This window comes from Leopardus geoffroyi, chromosome D3, assembly GCF_018350155.1.
Source record: "Leopardus geoffroyi isolate Oge1 chromosome D3, O.geoffroyi_Oge1_pat1.0, whole genome shotgun sequence".
In the NCBI taxonomy this organism is placed as follows: Eukaryota; Metazoa; Chordata; class Mammalia; order Carnivora; family Felidae; genus Leopardus; species Leopardus geoffroyi.
In genome coordinates, this window is record NC_059339.1 from 77085304 (window position 1) to 77102862 (window position 17559).

General features: G+C 47.0%; 2 protein-coding genes and 1 non-coding gene across 4 annotated transcripts in view; 1 reads left to right on the forward strand and 2 right to left on the reverse strand.

Annotated features, from left to right (window-relative positions):
- The window catches only part of ALPK2 (alpha kinase 2), a 150896-nt gene extending 139808 nt beyond the window's left edge, over positions 1 to 11088 (reverse strand). The window contains exon 1 of the mRNA XM_045458303.1: positions 10986 to 11088. The gene's annotated coding sequence lies outside the window, so the exon portion shown is untranslated. The remainder of the gene's footprint in view (positions 1 to 10985) is intronic.
- On the reverse strand, positions 6827 to 6933 carry LOC123588679. The gene has a single exon (XR_006707980.1). It is a non-coding gene; the product is annotated as a U6 spliceosomal RNA (small nuclear RNA).
- A 37-nt stretch (positions 11089 to 11125) lies between the features above and the next one.
- Positions 11126 to 17559, forward strand: part of MALT1 (MALT1 paracaspase) — a 58084-nt gene continuing 51650 nt past the window's right edge. For both annotated transcript variants that reach the window (XM_045458306.1, XM_045458305.1), the window contains exon 1: positions 11126 to 11397. In XM_045458306.1, the coding sequence (XP_045314262.1) occupies positions 11126 to 11397 (272 nt within the window). The remainder of the gene's footprint in view (positions 11398 to 17559) is intronic.

Below are 17559 nucleotides of genomic sequence, written 5' to 3' on the forward strand. Positions count from 1 at the left end.
CATTTGTCTAAACCCATGGAATATACAACACCAGGCATGAATTTTAAAGTAAACTATGGAATTTTTTTAATGTTTATTTATTTATTTTGAGAGAGAGAGCAAAGGAGGGAAAGAGAGAGAGTTAGAAAGAGAATCCCAAGCAGGCTCCTTGCTGCCAGCTCAGAGCCTGAGGCAGGGCTCGATCTCACCAACCATGAGATCATGACCTGATCTGAGCTGAAATCAAGAGTAGGACGCTCAACCGACTGAGCCACTCAAGCACCCCTACACTATGGACTTTTGGTGCTTATGATACAACACAGTAGATTCATCAGTTCTAACAAATGCATCATTCTGGTGAGTGATGTTGATAATGGGGAAGCTATATAGGTGTGGGGACAAGGGGTATGCAGGAAATCTCTGTATCTGCCTCTGGTTTGTTGTAAACCTAAAACTGCTCTTTAACAAATGAAGTTAAGGGGCGCCTGGGTGGCTCAGTCGGTTATGCATCTGACTTCGGCCCAGGTCATGAACCCATGGTTCATGAGTTCGAGCCCCACATCAGGCCTTCTGCTGTCAGCTTGGAGCCTACTTTAGGTCTTCTGTTTCCCTCTCTCTGCCCTTCCCCCGCTTGTGCTATCTCTCTCAAAAAAAAAAAAAAAAAAAAAAAGAATATGCCACACCAAAATACGCCACTTGGGCATAATGATTATTTTAAGCTGAAGACATTTGAGACTTGGCAGATGCTCTAAGAACTTCCCCTATCAGACTAAAAGCAGGAACTTCTGGGAAGTAAGGATGCCATAAATTCCTCTTCGGGGCCCATCTACTCCCAGAAGGGAGAACATGAATTAAACTTACTCCAAATCTCTTCTCCAGGACAGTTCTATGACACTGAAGATGGAAAGACCACTCATACCTACACAGACACACTTTATCACACACTTTCTTTTCCTCATCTTGTTTCCTAAAACCCGTCTGCCTTTCCTAAAGAAACCTATTTGCAAAGTTACAAATCTTTTCTAAGAGTGACTTACTTACCATTTTTGACGCTAACTTTTTCTCCCATTTTCATAATGTTTCTACTGTAAATTTCAAAAGGGATCTTAAGGGTGGGTGGCTTAGTCGGCTAAGCACCAGACTCCATCTAGGCTCAGGTCACGATCTCACGGTTTGTGAGATCGAGTCCCAAGACAGGTTCTGCACCAATAACTCAGAACCTGCTTGAGATACTCTGTCTCTCCCTCTCTCCCTGCCCCTTCCTCCCTCACATACTCTCCTCTCCCTCTCTCTCTCTCTCTTTCTCAAAATAGATAAATACTTAAAAAAAAAAAAGGATACTAAAAAAAAAAAAAGAAAACCTATTTGTTCTTCCCATAAGAAGCCTTTTCTCCCACCCCTTTCTTCTACTAAGTTCAGTATATGAATCCTTTAACCATTTAATAAACCAGCTCCTTTCTTTGATGGTTCTCCTGTGCACGCAAAATAAACCTTTTCTACTGTTCATTTGTCTTTTGTCGGTGTCGTTTGCTGGCCCCAAGTACTGAACCTAGGAGGGTAGAAGACAGTTTCCCCCCTCCCCTACTGCAAAAAAAGGAATTTGTTGGCTCAGCCGACTGAACTGCAGGGAAGGCAGATGTGAGCCGGGCTCAGGCACGACCACAGTCAGAGACTGGGGCACCAGTGGTCCTTCTTCTCAGTGTACCGGTCACTTTTTTCCACCACATTACTGCCTGCTTCCACGCAGCTGTTGGGGACACGGCCACCAAACAGCTCAGATGTACACCTCACAGCATTGCCACATGACACAGCCTGGAACCCTCTTCATCTGGTCGAAGGTCAGAAACTCCAGGGACTGGCCAAGTTTGGGGAAGATGCCTTTCCAGACAATCACTGAGTTAAAGAAACAGATTGGTAAGAGTCTGGGGGGCTCCCACTGAACCACACATTGAGAAGCAGTATTTCTGAGACAGGAGTTCTATTCCAGGCAGACGGAACAATGACCACCCGCTGCACAGTCCTTCCAGACAGCATTGCGAAGACCTCAGAAACAGTGGCCTCGCGTGGCTCCCTTGGCATAGGAATCCCCCATTTCTTGGGCATCTTGAATCCCTGGGTTTCTCTGCTAGCTGAGTTGGCAGGCGTGGGTGGGGAGCAGCAGAATCAAGCCATGAATCACAGCCAGTCCACATGGAGCCTTTTTTTTTTTTTTTTTTTTTTTAGCTTGTCAACAACGCTCAACTCCCAGAGGGTTGGACCCTTCTCGATTCTGTCTTGCTTTTACTCAGACAATTTCTGGAGCAACGTCAGCTGGTATTCTAGGCTCCCATCTTCTCTACTATGTATGTCCTCAGTTTCCGCCCCCCGCCTCCGTACTCCCTCGATTCCGTGTTATTTGTCTTAGAAACTCAGACCCCAAACTAAACTGTGCTGTGCTCCTCCTCTCTGGAGTGGCTCTTGGATTACCAAATTATCAAATTAACGGGAATGAGGATGGAGGGAAGATCAGTCCTCGTTTCCCCACACCGTGCCCACTGCCAGCTGCCTTCATCTCGTCTCTGGCTGGCTCGCTTCCCCTTCTGCTGAGACCCATCCTGCACTGTTACCCATAAAAGAACGTAAGAGAAGTGTCTCTACATTGTGAAGACTGTGTGACACGCCCTTCAAAGCTTTAGGGAGATAAATTTAGACATAAAACAGGAAGTAATTCTCTGTGTGGCTGAGAGTGATCTAAGGGAAGTTATTGCCCCAAGATATTTTAAAGCCAAGGTGTGGGGGAGTAGTTCTTAAAGACTCAGGTGGATCAGAATCACCTGGGAGGCTGTTAAACTGCACATTGTTGGTCCCATCCCAGAGTTTCTAGTCTGTAGGTTTGGAGTGGGGCCTGAGAATTTGCATTTCTAAAAAACCGACGCTGTTGGTCCAAGGACCACAGACCGAGAACTACTATGCAGAGGTTCAAGAGGGGCAGAAAACCTCTCTAGGCCACAGGGCTCTCCTCTGAAACTGAAGGTGTTGGGCTAGGTCAGCCAAAGTTCTTTAGCGCTGACATTCCATGCGTACAGCGTTAAGCGGGAGACTACGTGTGTACTTGCGTGAAGCTATTCTCATTAGCACGAAGTAACCATTGATTACCTATATTAAGATATCATAAAAATTTCCAGGAGAGGGGAGCCTGGGTGGCTCAGTCAGTTAAGCGGCCGACTCTTGGTTTCGGCTCAGGTGATGATCTTCCGATTTCATGAGTTCGAGCCCCGCGTCTAGCGCTGTGCTGGCAGCGTGGAACCAGCTTGGGATTCCCTTTCTCTCCCTCTCTCTCTCTCTGCCCCTCCCCAAGCCGCGCTGTCTCTGTCTCTCTTAAAATAAATAAATAAATAAATAAACTTTACAAAATTTCCAGGAGCTTAAGAGCTCTGCTCTATATACAGCAAAACCCCACGAAATAAAATTCATTATGGTCACCGACGAAAAATTTAAATTATAGAGTATTTTAAATAAATGCCCTTATTCATATCCATATTCATAATTCACTGTGAATTATTCATAGTGCCAACTAGCCTCCTACAAAAATGTTTCAAAGAAAAGTTTTCACCGACAAGGCTTTACAGAACAAATGAACAATGAGCATACAAGGCTTAGCATGTAACTGATGTTTTAAAGGCCTTAAATGTGATTTAAGCTATTGGTCAATTAAACAGGTACTTCTTCTCACATTTCCTCTAACAAATAAATATTACTCGCATTTTAATTTAATACTATGTCCATTCAGCTGAAATAGCCATGTTTGTTCCCAAAATCTAATTTTAGCAAATAACGAATATGGTACAACTTGATCTATCAGTCATTTAAACCTTGCCCCTCTGCGTCACACTAATGAATTGCATTTACATGTTAATTGGCTTAACTTGATCCTGGAGCAGCTGCAGTTACCCTCCCTGGCTGGTCTTTGATCACATGTTCTCCTCCCTCTGGGACCTAGTGCCTTTCTACTCAAAACCTCAGGATGGAAGGGGACTTAGTGTCTAGTCCCTTCCCCCAGTCCGACCCACCAAATATGTGTTCAGGATACTATCCCAAGGAATTCCCAAACTCAAAGCCATCAGGAACTTTGAATCCATCACTCATCTTTGGGAAAGTCTGCTAAGGTCCTCCATCAGTCACCCCAGAAGACAGAACAGGTCACCTCTGGAGGCAAATGCAGTTAACCTCCTTTCTACCTAAGGGGGTTCACATGCAGGGGTTAATGTCATTAACTAGGTAGGAGTGGTCGTGGCTGCCACATTTTTTAAAATGTATCAATTATACCATTGGTATCCAGGAAATAATCATGCCTCCATTGCTCAGATTCGTTTAACTCTCTGGGCCCACCATTCCTAATCCTAGTTTATTTCTCTTTCTTCCTGGCCCATCTCTAGGTCTTTGATAAGTCCCTGGAAAACTATTGAGCTGTAATACGCTGACAATACAGAAATCCTAAGATCCAAAACCTTTCTTTGAGGACACCTGGGTGGCTCAGTCAGTTGAGCGTCCAACACTTGACTTCAGCTCAGGTCATGATCCCAGGGTCATGGGAACAAGCCCTGCATTGGGCTCTGCACTGAGCCTGGAGCTTGCTTGGGATTCTCTTTCTCCTTTTCTCTCTCTGCCCCTCTCCCCCACTCATGCTCTCTCTCTCTCTCTCTCTCTCTCCCTCCCTCTCTCAGAAACAAAAACTTTGCCTTGCTACTTTCTCATGTTTATATAATTTATCTCTCCAACAAGACCATAAGTTCCTAGGAAACACAGATTCTGTTTTATATTTTGTTTCCCTTGACAGCTGTGTCTGAAGGGATAGCCAGGATCTGAAACTCCAGGTCCCCTTGCCAGTCAATGTCTGGTTGGTTCCCAAGGGCCACATAAATGGAAGAGGGGAATGTTATACATGGGACATTAAAGGCACTTACCACCACTGAGTGAGGGACGCCAAAATCCTTATGGCGGGATTCTATGTTGATGAAATGACACAGACTAATAGGGAACCACTACTTTGCAGTGAGGCCTAGAGCAGATTGGCCCCATCTGCTCTCTCCGTACTTCCTGTCTTTCGATGCCACCCTCATCCCACGTTGCCTTTCAGCTTCATGACTAAATCCCCATCCCACCCCTGGTCTAGTTGGCCTTGGTTCCAAGGACCAAGGGTCGGAGTCAGGCATTCGCAAACAAAATAGCAGGACACAACAGGACCTAATAAGCAGAGTGAGCCAGCATTTGTATAGAACAGAAATACAAACAGTAAGGAAGAGAAAAGTGACAAAAGATTGGCTGAGGGTTAAGTCAGGATCACTCAGAGGATAGTGTATGCCTACCATCTCGATGTTCTTTTAAGGTAAGCTGGCCAATTTTTCCTGCACCAGCAGTATGGTCCCTTGATTGAGGTACTCTCAACGGCCCTGGTTCTTTGGGACCCTGGCTGAGCAGGTCAGCTCTGAGCCCCTCCTGGGGAGGAAGGGGAACTCAAAGGGGGACTGGGGACAGGGCAGGGAGCACTGTCCATGGTAGGAGCCAGACGCCTACAGTCTTGTAAGAGTGAGCCTACTGGATGGACCCCTTTTTCCTGGGCCCTCTACTGGTCTTTGCTTCTCCCACTTTTAATATTCTGACTCTGTGGAAGTAGAGAGAAGGAATCCAAATGGCCTTTGGCTCCTTGACTGTCATCAGAAGTCCATCTGGCACTATGCCCTTAATTGCATCACTGACATACAGAAATACTTGTTCTCTAAAGGTGGAACGAAAGGCAGAGATTGTGGGGTGTGCCCAGAGCAAAGATTCTCACCTTAGCTTGCATATTAGAATCAGAGGCAGAATTCAGAAAAAATCTCAGGGACCAGGCAGCATCCCCAAGCCAATTAAATAAGAATCCTGGGTGTTAACACCCAGACATCAGAGTACTGTAAAACTCCCCAAATAGCTCTAATGTGTAGTCAAGGCTGAGCCTCACTGCCCTGGAGATTAAGCCTCCCTTCTTAAGCCTGACTGTACATTAAAATAACTTGAGGGATACGAAAACCGGCTGCTGCCCCACCTGAGACCAATTAAAATTAGAGTCTCTGAGGACTATAGCCGGCTGTCAGCATGTCTCTAAGGTTCCTCGGGTGACTCTTTTTGTGTGTACGTAGTAAACCATCTACAACGTAAGATTTACTATTTTCGCCATTTTTAAGCATACAACTCAGCGGCATTAAGTCCTTTGACAATGTTGCGCAACTGTTGTCATGGTCTATTTCCAGAACTTTCTCAGCGCCCCAAACAAAAAAGTGTATCCGTCAAACAATGACTCCCCATTCCCTTCTCCCCCGCAAGCCCTAGTAACCTCTATTCTACCCTCTGTCTCTGTGAATTTGTCTCTTTTAGGTACCTCGTATAGTTAGAATCATGCAGTATTTATCCTTTGGTGACTGGTTTGTTTCGCTTACGCGTCATGCTTTCTAACTTCATCCATGTTGTAACGTGTGTTAGAATTTCCTACCTTTTCAAGGCTGAATAATATTGTACTGCCTGTATATACCACATTTTGTTTATCAATGCATTTGTTAATGGACATTTGGACTGTCCGCCTTTTGGCCACTGTGAATAATGAGGCTATGAATCTGTTTGAGTCCTGCTTTCCATTCTTTTGGCTAGAGACCCAGAAGTGGGTGTGCTGGATCATGAGGTAATGGTAGGTCTAACTTTTTTCCGATTTCATTTTGATATAATTGATGCACAGCACTGTATAAGTTTAGGGTGTACAGCATGATGATCTGACATATGTCAAATGATTATCACAAGAAGTTTAGTCAACATCCATCATCTCACACAGATGCAAAAGAAAAATACAAAACGCTTCACAAATCTGCGGCAATCCTTGCTCAGGGGCCATGTTAATTTTCTCTGTATTGGCCCAATTTTAGTGTAGGTTTATGCTTTTTGATGAACTGCCATGCCCTCGTGTGATTTTTAAGTATAGCCAAAGATGAGAAACACCAGTGTTCCTCCCACATCCTAGGAGAGTACTGATTGGCAGTTGGTAAATATTATTGAATGACTTCCTTCATAAATTGCATTGTAGCCCCGTGCAGTTGTTTTTGTCACAAAGTCAAAAGACTACTGGGTGGATTAATGGTACTCTTTTTGAAAACCCCAACCCCGACAGTCTCATGGCCATGAGACCTAGCACCTCAACTGCTGTTCCCACCTTCGGCTGAACTGCGTCCCCCATAATTTGTTGGTAATGACCATTTGAATACAAGAGTTTCTGAATGATTGCTTTGAAGGTCATGAATTAGAACTGCTTCAAGACTTTTCATATCACAATGCCACATCTATTATGACACGTGAAATTATTTCTATCATACCAGTGCTCAGATACGTTTTCTCGACTAGAAAGGAAAGGTGGTGATATCAGCATGACATGTTGTATTCATAAAGCACTGCTAAACTATCTGTTGATAGCTGAACTCATCGGAGTTCAAGAGCAGCGGGATGAATGAATGGGGCACAGAGGATTTTTAGGGCAGTGAGAACACTCTGTATGACACCATAATGGCGGATACATGTTATTATACGTTTGTCTAAACCCACAGAATGTACCACACCAAGAGTGAACTCTGATTTAAACTATGGACTAAGGGTGATTATGTGTCAGTGAAGGTCTGTCAGTTGTAACAAATGTACCACTCTGCTGCAGGATGATGACAAGGGAGGAGGTTGTGCATGTGTGGGAGCAGAGCGTATATGGGAAATCTCTTTTCCTTCCCCTCAGTTTTGCTGTGAATCTAAAACTGCCCCCTTCCCCTCCCCCCAAAAACAAGCCTTAATAAAAACTACCCTTTAACAGTATTTGGCACAGAGCCTGGCACAAGGTAGGCATCCAGTAAATATTCGTTAATGATTGAACAAATGAATGGATGAATCAAACAATCAATTCAGACAAGTAAATGTTATCTTTACCGTGGATGATTCATCATGATGGAAAGGTATGGAATACTATTACAACACCTAGTCACTATTTCAAAGTTGACATCAGAACGGGAAAATTCCCCTAACCCTTTGGGAGATGGCAACAAGAAGGGTCTGCGGTGGATGTAGAGAGCCTTATGTCTGACGGTGCACCGGGTGGGCTCAACACAGAGCTGAGCCAGAGGTCATGAGGGTTGCTGGTATGGAATAAGGGCGAAAGAGAAGGGATGCCATTTAAGTCACAAGACTCCTGTTTCCTTCCCCTCTGCTGTATACCGATCCCAACACCTGCAGGGCTTCTCCTACCCTGGGCCCTTGAAAACCTGTCCAGATATGAAATAACGTGTTGTTCCGGCATTTTTTTAAAGTACCATCTAGACTCAAATTGTGTAAAGGAAAGGAAATCTATGAGTCAGTTTCCAGATTTGTATTTGCAAGATTACATCAATGAATTTCCATAGAAAGAAACCACAAGTTTCTTGCAGATTGTCTGGATTCACAAAGATGTACGTCACTTTCGACAAATGAGGAAGAACTCCTAAGTAGATCCTCTGAAGATGTGCATGAACTTTTAAGGTGCGTTTAAAAGCCAGATCTCCACTCTCAATTTTTCTCTTACCTGTGTAAAATTGTGATGGCTGGTCTAGGAAAAGAAGCTAAATTGCGCTTTGTTATTTTGTTCCCAAAATTAATGTGGCAATTTTGAGAGTACTGATACACCCTGCATCTACTTCTCCCAGACACTCCTTGTATGTATACATCAGCATCTCTAATTTAATTCTCGTAACATCATTTGAAGCAGGTGCTATTATCTGCCGCTCCTTACAGATGTAGAAATTGAAGCTGAAAGGTTAAGGAACTTGCCTAAAGTCACATCACCAAGTGGCAGCATCAAGATTCAAATTCGGGGTTAATTCTGGGGCGCCTGGGTGGCTCAGTCGGTTGAGCGTCTGACTTCGGCTCAGGTCATGCTCTCGCGGTCCGTGAGTTCGAGCCCCCTGTCGAGCTCTGTGCTGACAGCTCAGAGCCTGGAGCCTGCTTCAGATTCTGTGTCTCCCTCTCTCACTGCCCCTCCCCCGTTCATGCTCTGTCTCTGTCTCAAAAATAAATAAACGTTAAAAAAAAAATTTTTTTTTTAAATTTGGGGTTAGTTCTAAAGGCTCTGTTTTTCCTATTAGACCACTATGCTCCTTAAGAGAACCCCAGGGGGTGAAATTACATAATAAAAATATTAATGTTGGATCGGGAGGAGAAAAAGACCAATCATAAAATGTAACGTCAGTTCAAAGTAGAGACTGAAGGGTGGCGGCTGGAATGACTGCATAGGTTATACAACTGCAAGGCAGGAGGCCCCCTGGCTGGCTCAGTCCATACAGCACACAATTCCTGATCTCAGGATCAAGAGTTCAAGCCCTACATTGGGGGTGGGGCCTACTTTAAGAAAATAAAGTTTCCACGTGTAAAACAGGACCCAGTCTGGAGTGACATGAGGTAGGCAGTCCTCCTGGCGGGAGATGAGAAGCTGAGGAAGAGACGGGAGGGATTGACACCAGTCAGTATCTAGCTGAGCTGTATTGGATGAAGAAGCACCTGACCAAACTGGGAAGGAGTCTCACTGGGTAAATAAGACAGATGTGCGTTTCACCCCTACGCACCTATGAGAAGCTGCATAAGCCATATCTTGCACACAGCAGACTTAGAAACAAGAAGTCTGTTGAGTCTCAACTAATAAAGACTAGACAGATAAAACCTCAAAGACTTGATTTCCCTAATTGGCACATGCAGCTAATAGACGCTCATAAGATATACGTTCAGTGTCTAAAAACAAAACAGGACAGCACTAGAAGTGATTGGGAAGGATTGACCAAGTCAAACTGAATGTGAAACAAGCTTTTGCATTTGTAAGGATAACGGCTAGCATTTATGATCTACTCCGTGACAAGCCGAATTAAGTGCTTTACATAATCAACTCCTTGACTCTGGTAACAACTCCATATATACCACGACATTTTCAGTCCCATTTTAACAGATGAGGCAGAGAATTATTAAGATGATGCAGAGAATTAAGTAACTTGTTCACGGTCATAGAAACTAGAATCGGGCAGATCTTTCTGGATCTAAAAAGGTCGTGCACTTAGCCATTATAGTGCATTCTGAACTCCGAGTTTACACCGGATGAAAAAGTATAGTGACTGCTTGTGCTCAAATGTGATGGAGAATGTATGGAACAACTATGTAGCCAGAAGAAAGGGAGAATTTGGGTGCCCAAATTGCTATAAAACATCCTGGGGTCCTGTGTGATGAAAACATTAATGGCACCAGAAATCGGGCCAGGAAGCCTTGTGTACCTGGAGGGTTTCATAAGTAGTTTGCCTGCTTTTGCCCCAAACTATCCCGTAGTTGTCTGTGGGTGGCAGTCCGACTCGGAGGAAACCAGGCAATTCCTGCTAAAAACAATCATCTCCAAGATCTGCAGCCCAGTTTACAAAAAAAAAAAAAAAAGTCTGGGCACAGATTTGGAGCAAATTTCCTTTAGGTATCTGGACGTCTAGGAACCACTGCCCTTAGCCATGCCGTACACATCAAAGCCTAAAACGAGGTCGCCAAGCGCGGGTGCCGGTAGCGCCGCCGGACACAACGCAAGTCACCGAGTCAGCTGAGCGCGACCGGGGGTGGGGGGGTGGGGGGCCGGCGATGGAGAGCCGCGTGCTTCCCTCTCCGGCGTGAGGCAATCCTCCTCCCACGGTCTCGGGAAGCCCCGACGTAGCAGGCTTCCTCGCCGGAGCGCAGCCGCCCGGGCGTAGCTCCTCCACCGCTTCCTCCCCCGGCTGCAACCACCCGACCCTCCCGGCTCAGCCCCGACTCCACCTCTCCGGCCTCGGTGCGCGCGCCGCCGCGAGCGGGCGGCGGCGGCGAGGGCAAAGGAGACGCGCGGGAGCGCGTACGCGCGCAGGGGGGCGGCCCCGCCCGAAGCCCCGCCCCCTCGGCACGGCCGGCGCGCCCCGCCGGCCCGGCTCCCCGAGGCAAACCTGTCTTGGCCGGGCGGGGAGCAGAGCTTCCTCCTCTGAGCGCGGTGCGTCGTCACCCGATTTGTCCTTCCGCCCCTGCCTCCGCGGCGCCGGGGCCGGCGAGGGAGCGAGCGGAAGGTGCGCTGGAGCCCAGGCCCGCGATGCGGCCGGCGGGAGCCGCGGCCGTCGCGGGGTCGTCGGCGCGGGACGCGTCGCTGTGCGGGGAGCTGCTGCAGGCCCCGCCGCCCCCGGCCTCGCAGCCGCCTCCGGCCGCGCCCTCGGGCCCGCCGCTCCCCGCTCCGAGCGCGACCCTCAACCGTCTTCCGGAGCCGCTGCTGCGGAGGCTCAGCGGGAGCCTGGACCGAGCGCCCGAGGGCCGGGGCTGGAGGAGGCTGGCCGAGGTGGCGGGGAGTCGGGGGCGCCTCCGGCTCAGGTGAGGGACGAGGGCGCGGGGGGCGTGGGGGCAGGGGCGGGGTCACGCGGGGCGGGCCGGGGCCGGGGGCGCGCGGGGGAGCGAGCGGGCACGCGAGTTGGGGGGGGGTGGGGACCGCCGCTCCGGGCGCTGGGGTGCGGCAGGGGTCGCCCGCGTGGAAGGGGCGCAGAGGGGAGATCTCTCGGTCGGGAAAGTCGTGGGAATGCCAGAGACTGGAGGTTGGACCCTCCTCCCCTTGAGCTGAAAGGGAGAAGTGGAGATCGACCCGGGGGGGGGGGGGGAGGGGGTTGGAGAGAGGGAATCTGTCTGGAAACCACTAGGATAGGGCTCATTCCAGAGGACTTAACAGACAAAAGAACGGGATACGGGCACAGACCTGGAAGACCTAAGGAAGGTTAGGAAGGAGAAGTGCAGATCAAGAGATAATGAGAGCGAAAGGCTCGGGTGCCGGATTTGGAAGTTTTTATAATAGGGAGAGAATGATGGTGGGAAAGACTGAAACTAAACTCCCCACCTTCCTCCAAACCAACTTAACCGGGTTCTCTTCTTCACTTCGCCATGAACACTGAGCTAGAAGTAAAACTATCTTCCTCTCACCAGGCTTGAAACTGCGAACTCTTGGTCTCAGGACTTCTTTGCACTCTCAAGGATGATTGAGGACCCCAGGGAGTTTTTAATGTGGGTTCTATCCGTTATATACATGTACTGTGCACTAATATTTACCGTATCGAAAAGTAAAAGTAAGAAACGTTAAAAATATTAACTTATTTGAAAAGGATAGCCCATTCTACATGTTAGCAGAAATTACATGTTTCTGGGGGCGCCTGGGTGGCTCTTAATATCAGCTCAGGTCGTGATCTCACCTGGGATCGAGCCCCCCACCCCCGCCCCGTTGGGCACTGTGCTGATAGTGCAGAGCCTGCTTGGGCTTCTCTCTCTCTCTCCCTCTCTCTCTGTCTCTCTCCAAAATTAATAAATAAGCATTTTTTTAAATTACATGTTTTTGTGAAAAAACAGAGTTTTCAAAACCAAAAAAAAAAAAAATTTAGAAAAGTGGCATTGTTTTACATTTTGAAGATCTGTGCCTTAACTGCAGAGAACTGGCTTTTCTGTGCTTCTGCATTGGGTCTGTGGCACTGTCGCAGGTCACGTTACACCGGGTACTCCAATGTACGTTTTCTCAGAGAGTGAGCGAAAATGCTAAGTCTCATCTTAGTGTCCAGTGAAAAACCGTTTAGATCCTGTGGACCCTTTGACTGCACTAGGAACTACACTAGGGATGCCCAGACCATACTTAGAACCACCCCTCTCTACCATCGTTAGGATTTTGGTCTGCCTTTGAACCCCTTAGAAGTTTTGTTTTGTTTTGTTTTTACCTTCTCGTATAACTAAACTTCGTCTGGTATGGTTATTTGCACAATTTCTTATGAACTCCTTGAGAACAGGAGGCATCACTTAAGATTCTGTGTGTTATGCATAGAACCTGTCTTAGACACGACAAATGCTTTTGAATTGAGAGGGGAATCATTCATTCAGAATTATGCTTATCGAGTGCCTATTATTTGCTGGAAGTTCCAGAAGATAAAAAGATGGCAAATATTTAGTTCCTATTCACAAAGACTTCTATAGCAGTGGACTGTTACTCTGGGACATTCACAAATAACACGTTAAGTGCTGTGTTGGGTGTGGATAATAATAACAGTGGGCTTTTATCATTTATTGAACACTTAGTGTATACCAATGCACGAAGTATTTACATACATTATCTACTTTAACTCTCACAACGACCTCGAGTTTCAGAGTTTGGGGTTAAACCAGAGTCATGAGGGTTTAGGATTCTTTGGCCACAGAGTGGAGTAATGATGTGAGGTTGGAATTAAGAAGTGGTAAACTTGTGGGGCGCCTGGTGGCTCAGTCAGTTAAGCGTCCAGCTTCAGGTCAGGTCATGATCTCGCAGTTCACGAGTTCGAGCCCCGCATCAGGCTCTGTGTTGAAAGTTCAGAGCCTGGAGCCTGCTTCGGGTTCTGTGTCTCCCTCTCTCTCTCTCTGCCCCTCCCCTGCTCATTCTCCCTCTCTCTCCCTCTCTCTCTCTCTCTCTCTCTCTCTCTCTCTCAAAAATAAACATTGAAAATTTTAAAAAAAAAGTGATAAACTTGCAAAATTGAGACAGAGGGCACAATTTTTTTTTTCTGTTCTAGGGAGAAAGCAAACATGCTTCTTTTAGGGAGAGGGGACTGTGCAAAGAAAATCCAAAATACTGTTATGCTAGGTCCATAGATTTCTGAATTTCTAGACTTAACAATGCAAAAAGTTGTCTTCCTTGGGGGTCAGATCATCAGATCTGTGATTGGTTAGTTTGTGATTAGTACTCTCCTTAGGGAAGGCTCTGGGTTTTCCCGAGGACCTGGGAGTGAGGACTCCTAATTTGGCAGTGGAGGAAAGAAAAGGAAGGAAGAAGGCCCTGCCACCACCGAGAAAATGTGGATGCCCGACTTCAGGTGCCCAGTGTCTTCCCCCCCCCCCCCCCCCCCCCCCGAGCCCCAAGCCTTCAGTCAGGTTTTGCTGATGACTCCAGAGTGGTTTGCTTGACAAAGTAACAGGAAAGTTTGAGGCCACATCTCTGGTGAGGGTGGTGTAGACAGAAGGGCCGTAGCCTCACAAGATGTGACAAGCAACAAAGGGCGTGCGTTCGTGGAATCTGATGGTTCTGGGGTGCGGTTCCGGGGTGCGAAGTCTGAAACGAAATTGGTGGGGTTTCACCAGCCTTCCTGGAGGGTAAAGATTAGCTCAGAGTAGGTGAGTGGTGGTCGGAAGTGGGGGCGGCCCTGCAGGTTAGAAAACTGGGGAACATTGGGGCCCCCCGGGGGCGCTCAGTTGGGTAAGCATCCGACTGCCGCTCAGGTCATGATGTCACAGCTGGTGAGCTCGAGCCCTGCCCCAGGCTGGCTGATGTCAGCGCAGGGCCCGCTTCAGATTCTCTGCCCCCCTCTCTCTCTGCCCCTTCCCTGCTCATGTTCTCTCTATCAAAAATAAATGAATATTTAAAAAAAAGAAAGAAAGAAAACTGGGGAACATTAACGTCATATACCTACTAAAATTTGAACCACATTGACATAACAGAAAGTTAGCACTGGGAGCTTCGGGGGCTGGAGAGGGGCAGAGGAGGGGGCCAGGTAAGCTGGTAATGTTTACTCTGTGTAAGACAAGTTATTTCAGAGTAATTTCATACTGTTGATCGAAGAGCACCTAGATTGCACAAAGTCCCCGAGCTATTTTCCTCCAGTGTCAGAGGGAGGAGTTGAAGCGTGAGGGTGCAAGTGGCTAACAGTTCCCGTGAGGACGTGGCCTTTCCCTAGAATCTTCAAAGGCCGCCTGTTGTTTGTTTTCACTTTTTTCTCACTCTATATGTGTCTCCTCAAACCAGATGAGAATTTAATAAGTAAACCACAAGAGTGCATTCTGAACTGTCCATCAGGGATCAGGAATCATTGTAAGTGTTTTCGTTCGATTGTGGGTGACCCAGAATCAATCTTGGCCTATAATTCAGTTCCCCACAACCGTGTGCGTATGGGAATCCCCTAAACACAAACCCGGCCCTAATTCCCGTCCAAACCCACCTGATACTGGACAGCCTTTGCTGTCGGCGGAGACAGGTGCAGGTTCTGAGTGTCTAGCCCAGGGTACATAAATTCTGTGGTGGCCTGGAACATCGAGGTGCCAGAGGTGACACAGCTCCCAGGAGGCTCCAACGCTGCCCGCGTGCTGTGCAGGAGGGAGCGTAGGACGGGGGCGGTGGGACGGGGACCAAGGAAAACCAACACAGAAGGCGCTCCTTAGCCCCAGACCTCTGTCCTCACTCAGTTCACGAGAGGCCTGAGAACACATGTGAGGAGCCGAAACCAGAGATCTCCTCCCGTTTCTGTCTCTTCGGCCTGTCTCTTCGGTGTCTGAAATTCGGAGTGCTTTAGGAGTCAGGCTTCGTATCTCTTTACCTACACGTCTTCACCTAATCCCCTTCTTGGTTTGTCCTTAAGTCTCATGACGATACAGATTTAGGTGGATGACTCTTGTTCGTATCTTCAGTCCATGTCTTTGCTTTGAACCCCCCAGATTCCTACGTGTAGGTGCCTGTTTTCCGTCTCCTCTTGAATGACTAACAGATATCTGAAACGTAACATGTCCAAAACTCAGCGTGTCTTCCCCAGCAAAACTCTCTCTCGTGCAGGTTTCTTCATCTCAGTAAATGGCAGCTACAGCCCTCCCATTACTCAGGCCTCATACTTCACAGCTATTTTTTTGTTTTGTTTTTAGATGTCTATTTTTAAGAGCGAGAGAGAGCATATGTAGAGGACGGGCAGAGAGAGAAGGAGACACAGAATCTGAAGCAGGCTCCAGGCTCTGAGCTGTCAGCACAGAGTCCAGTGCGGGGCTTGAACCCACAGACCGTGAGATCATGACCTGAGCCGAAGTCAGCTCAACCGACGGAGCCACCCAGGCACCCCACGTCACGGTTATTCTTGACTCCACTTTCACACCGCGTCCATTTTAGCAGCAGCCCTCAGCCACCGCAACTTCAGTGTGCATCTAGAATCCAGCCTCCGCGGCTCCGGCACGGGGCCAAGCCACCGTCATCTCTCTGCCGGTTCATTCCAATAGCTGCCTAACTTCCACTCTGCCCCCACTCCCGGGTGATTCTCAGCATAGCAGTAAGAATTATTCTTTTAAGACATTCGGTCGGGTCTTACCCTTCCTCTGCTCAAAACCCTTCCATTGCTTTTCTAGTTCAGTGTAAAAACACCATTTGTTTACCAGTTAGCTCTTAGACCTTGTTATCTTCCTCCGTTTCTCCACTGTCGGTGCACCTGCTTTCTTGCTTTTTGCTTGAACGCAGTAGGATCTTTGCACTTCCTCTTTACTCAGCATGAGATGGTCTCCACGGGTGAAATGTATGACTTGCTCTTTACCTCTTCACGTGTTTGCTTACGAGTTACCTCCTTCAGTGAGGTCTTCTCTGATCACGTTATTTAAAATTACCCTGTGCATCTGCTCCAGCATTACCGGTCCCCCTGCTTTGCTTTGTTTTTCTCCAGAGCACCTATGACCTTTGGATGGAGACACACACACACACACACACACACACACACACACCGTTTGTCTGCCTGTGCAGGTATACATATATATCTCCTCCTGTAGAAAAACCCAAGACGTTAAGGGAATTTTGTCTTGTTTGCTACCATATCCTCAATACCTAGGAAAAATGGTTGGCCTATTTTAGGTGATTAATAAGTAGTTGTTGAATTAATGAATGAAGATTCCAAACAGTAAATGTTCCAAGAAGAGAAGCAAAAGAACATAAAAGCAATGCACGGTTCGTACCCTAAGGGATGTAAAATGTGTTTTGTTTGACTATATATTTTTTGAAGTGAAGGTAAATATAAATATTTTTAAAAGCAAAACCCGGGGCGCCTGGGTGGCTCAGTCGGTTGAGCGTCCGACTTCAGCTCAGGTCACGATCTCGCAGTCCGTGAGTTCGAGCCCCGCGTCAGGCTCTGGGCTGATGGCCCAGAGCCTGGAGCCTGCTTCCGATTCTGTGTCTCCCTCTCTCTCTGCCCCTTCCCTGTTCATGCTCTGTCTCTCTCTGTCTCAAAAATAAATGTTAAAAAAAAAATTTTTTTTTAAAATTAAAAAAAAAAAAAGCAAAACCCATTTGTTTCAGTAATAGTCTTTTTTTAAAAAAATATTTATTTATTTTGCAAGGGAGAGTGAGAGCCCGCTGTCGATGCAGAGCCTAACATGGGGCTCGAACTCATGAACTGAAATGAACTGAGCCGAAATCAAGAGTCACCACGCTTAACTGACTGAACCACCCAGGCGCCCCTAAAAACAGCCTATTTGTTTCAGTAATAGTCTTTTAACTTAAATGAAAAATTCCAAATTAGGGTTGGTAGAAACCACTACAAAGCACAGTCTTTACGGGAATGTAACTAAAAAAGGAAAGACATAAAGGCTGGATATGTATAAGCATCCTCTCTGCTGAAAGCCAGTGCCCATGCAGAAAATCAGTAAAAAAGGAAAGGAGATACAGAATCTTGTTTTTCTCCTGTGCCTCTTGTATTGGAAATTTTTGTCTACTTCAGTTTTACCTTTCTTCATTTGGAAGGA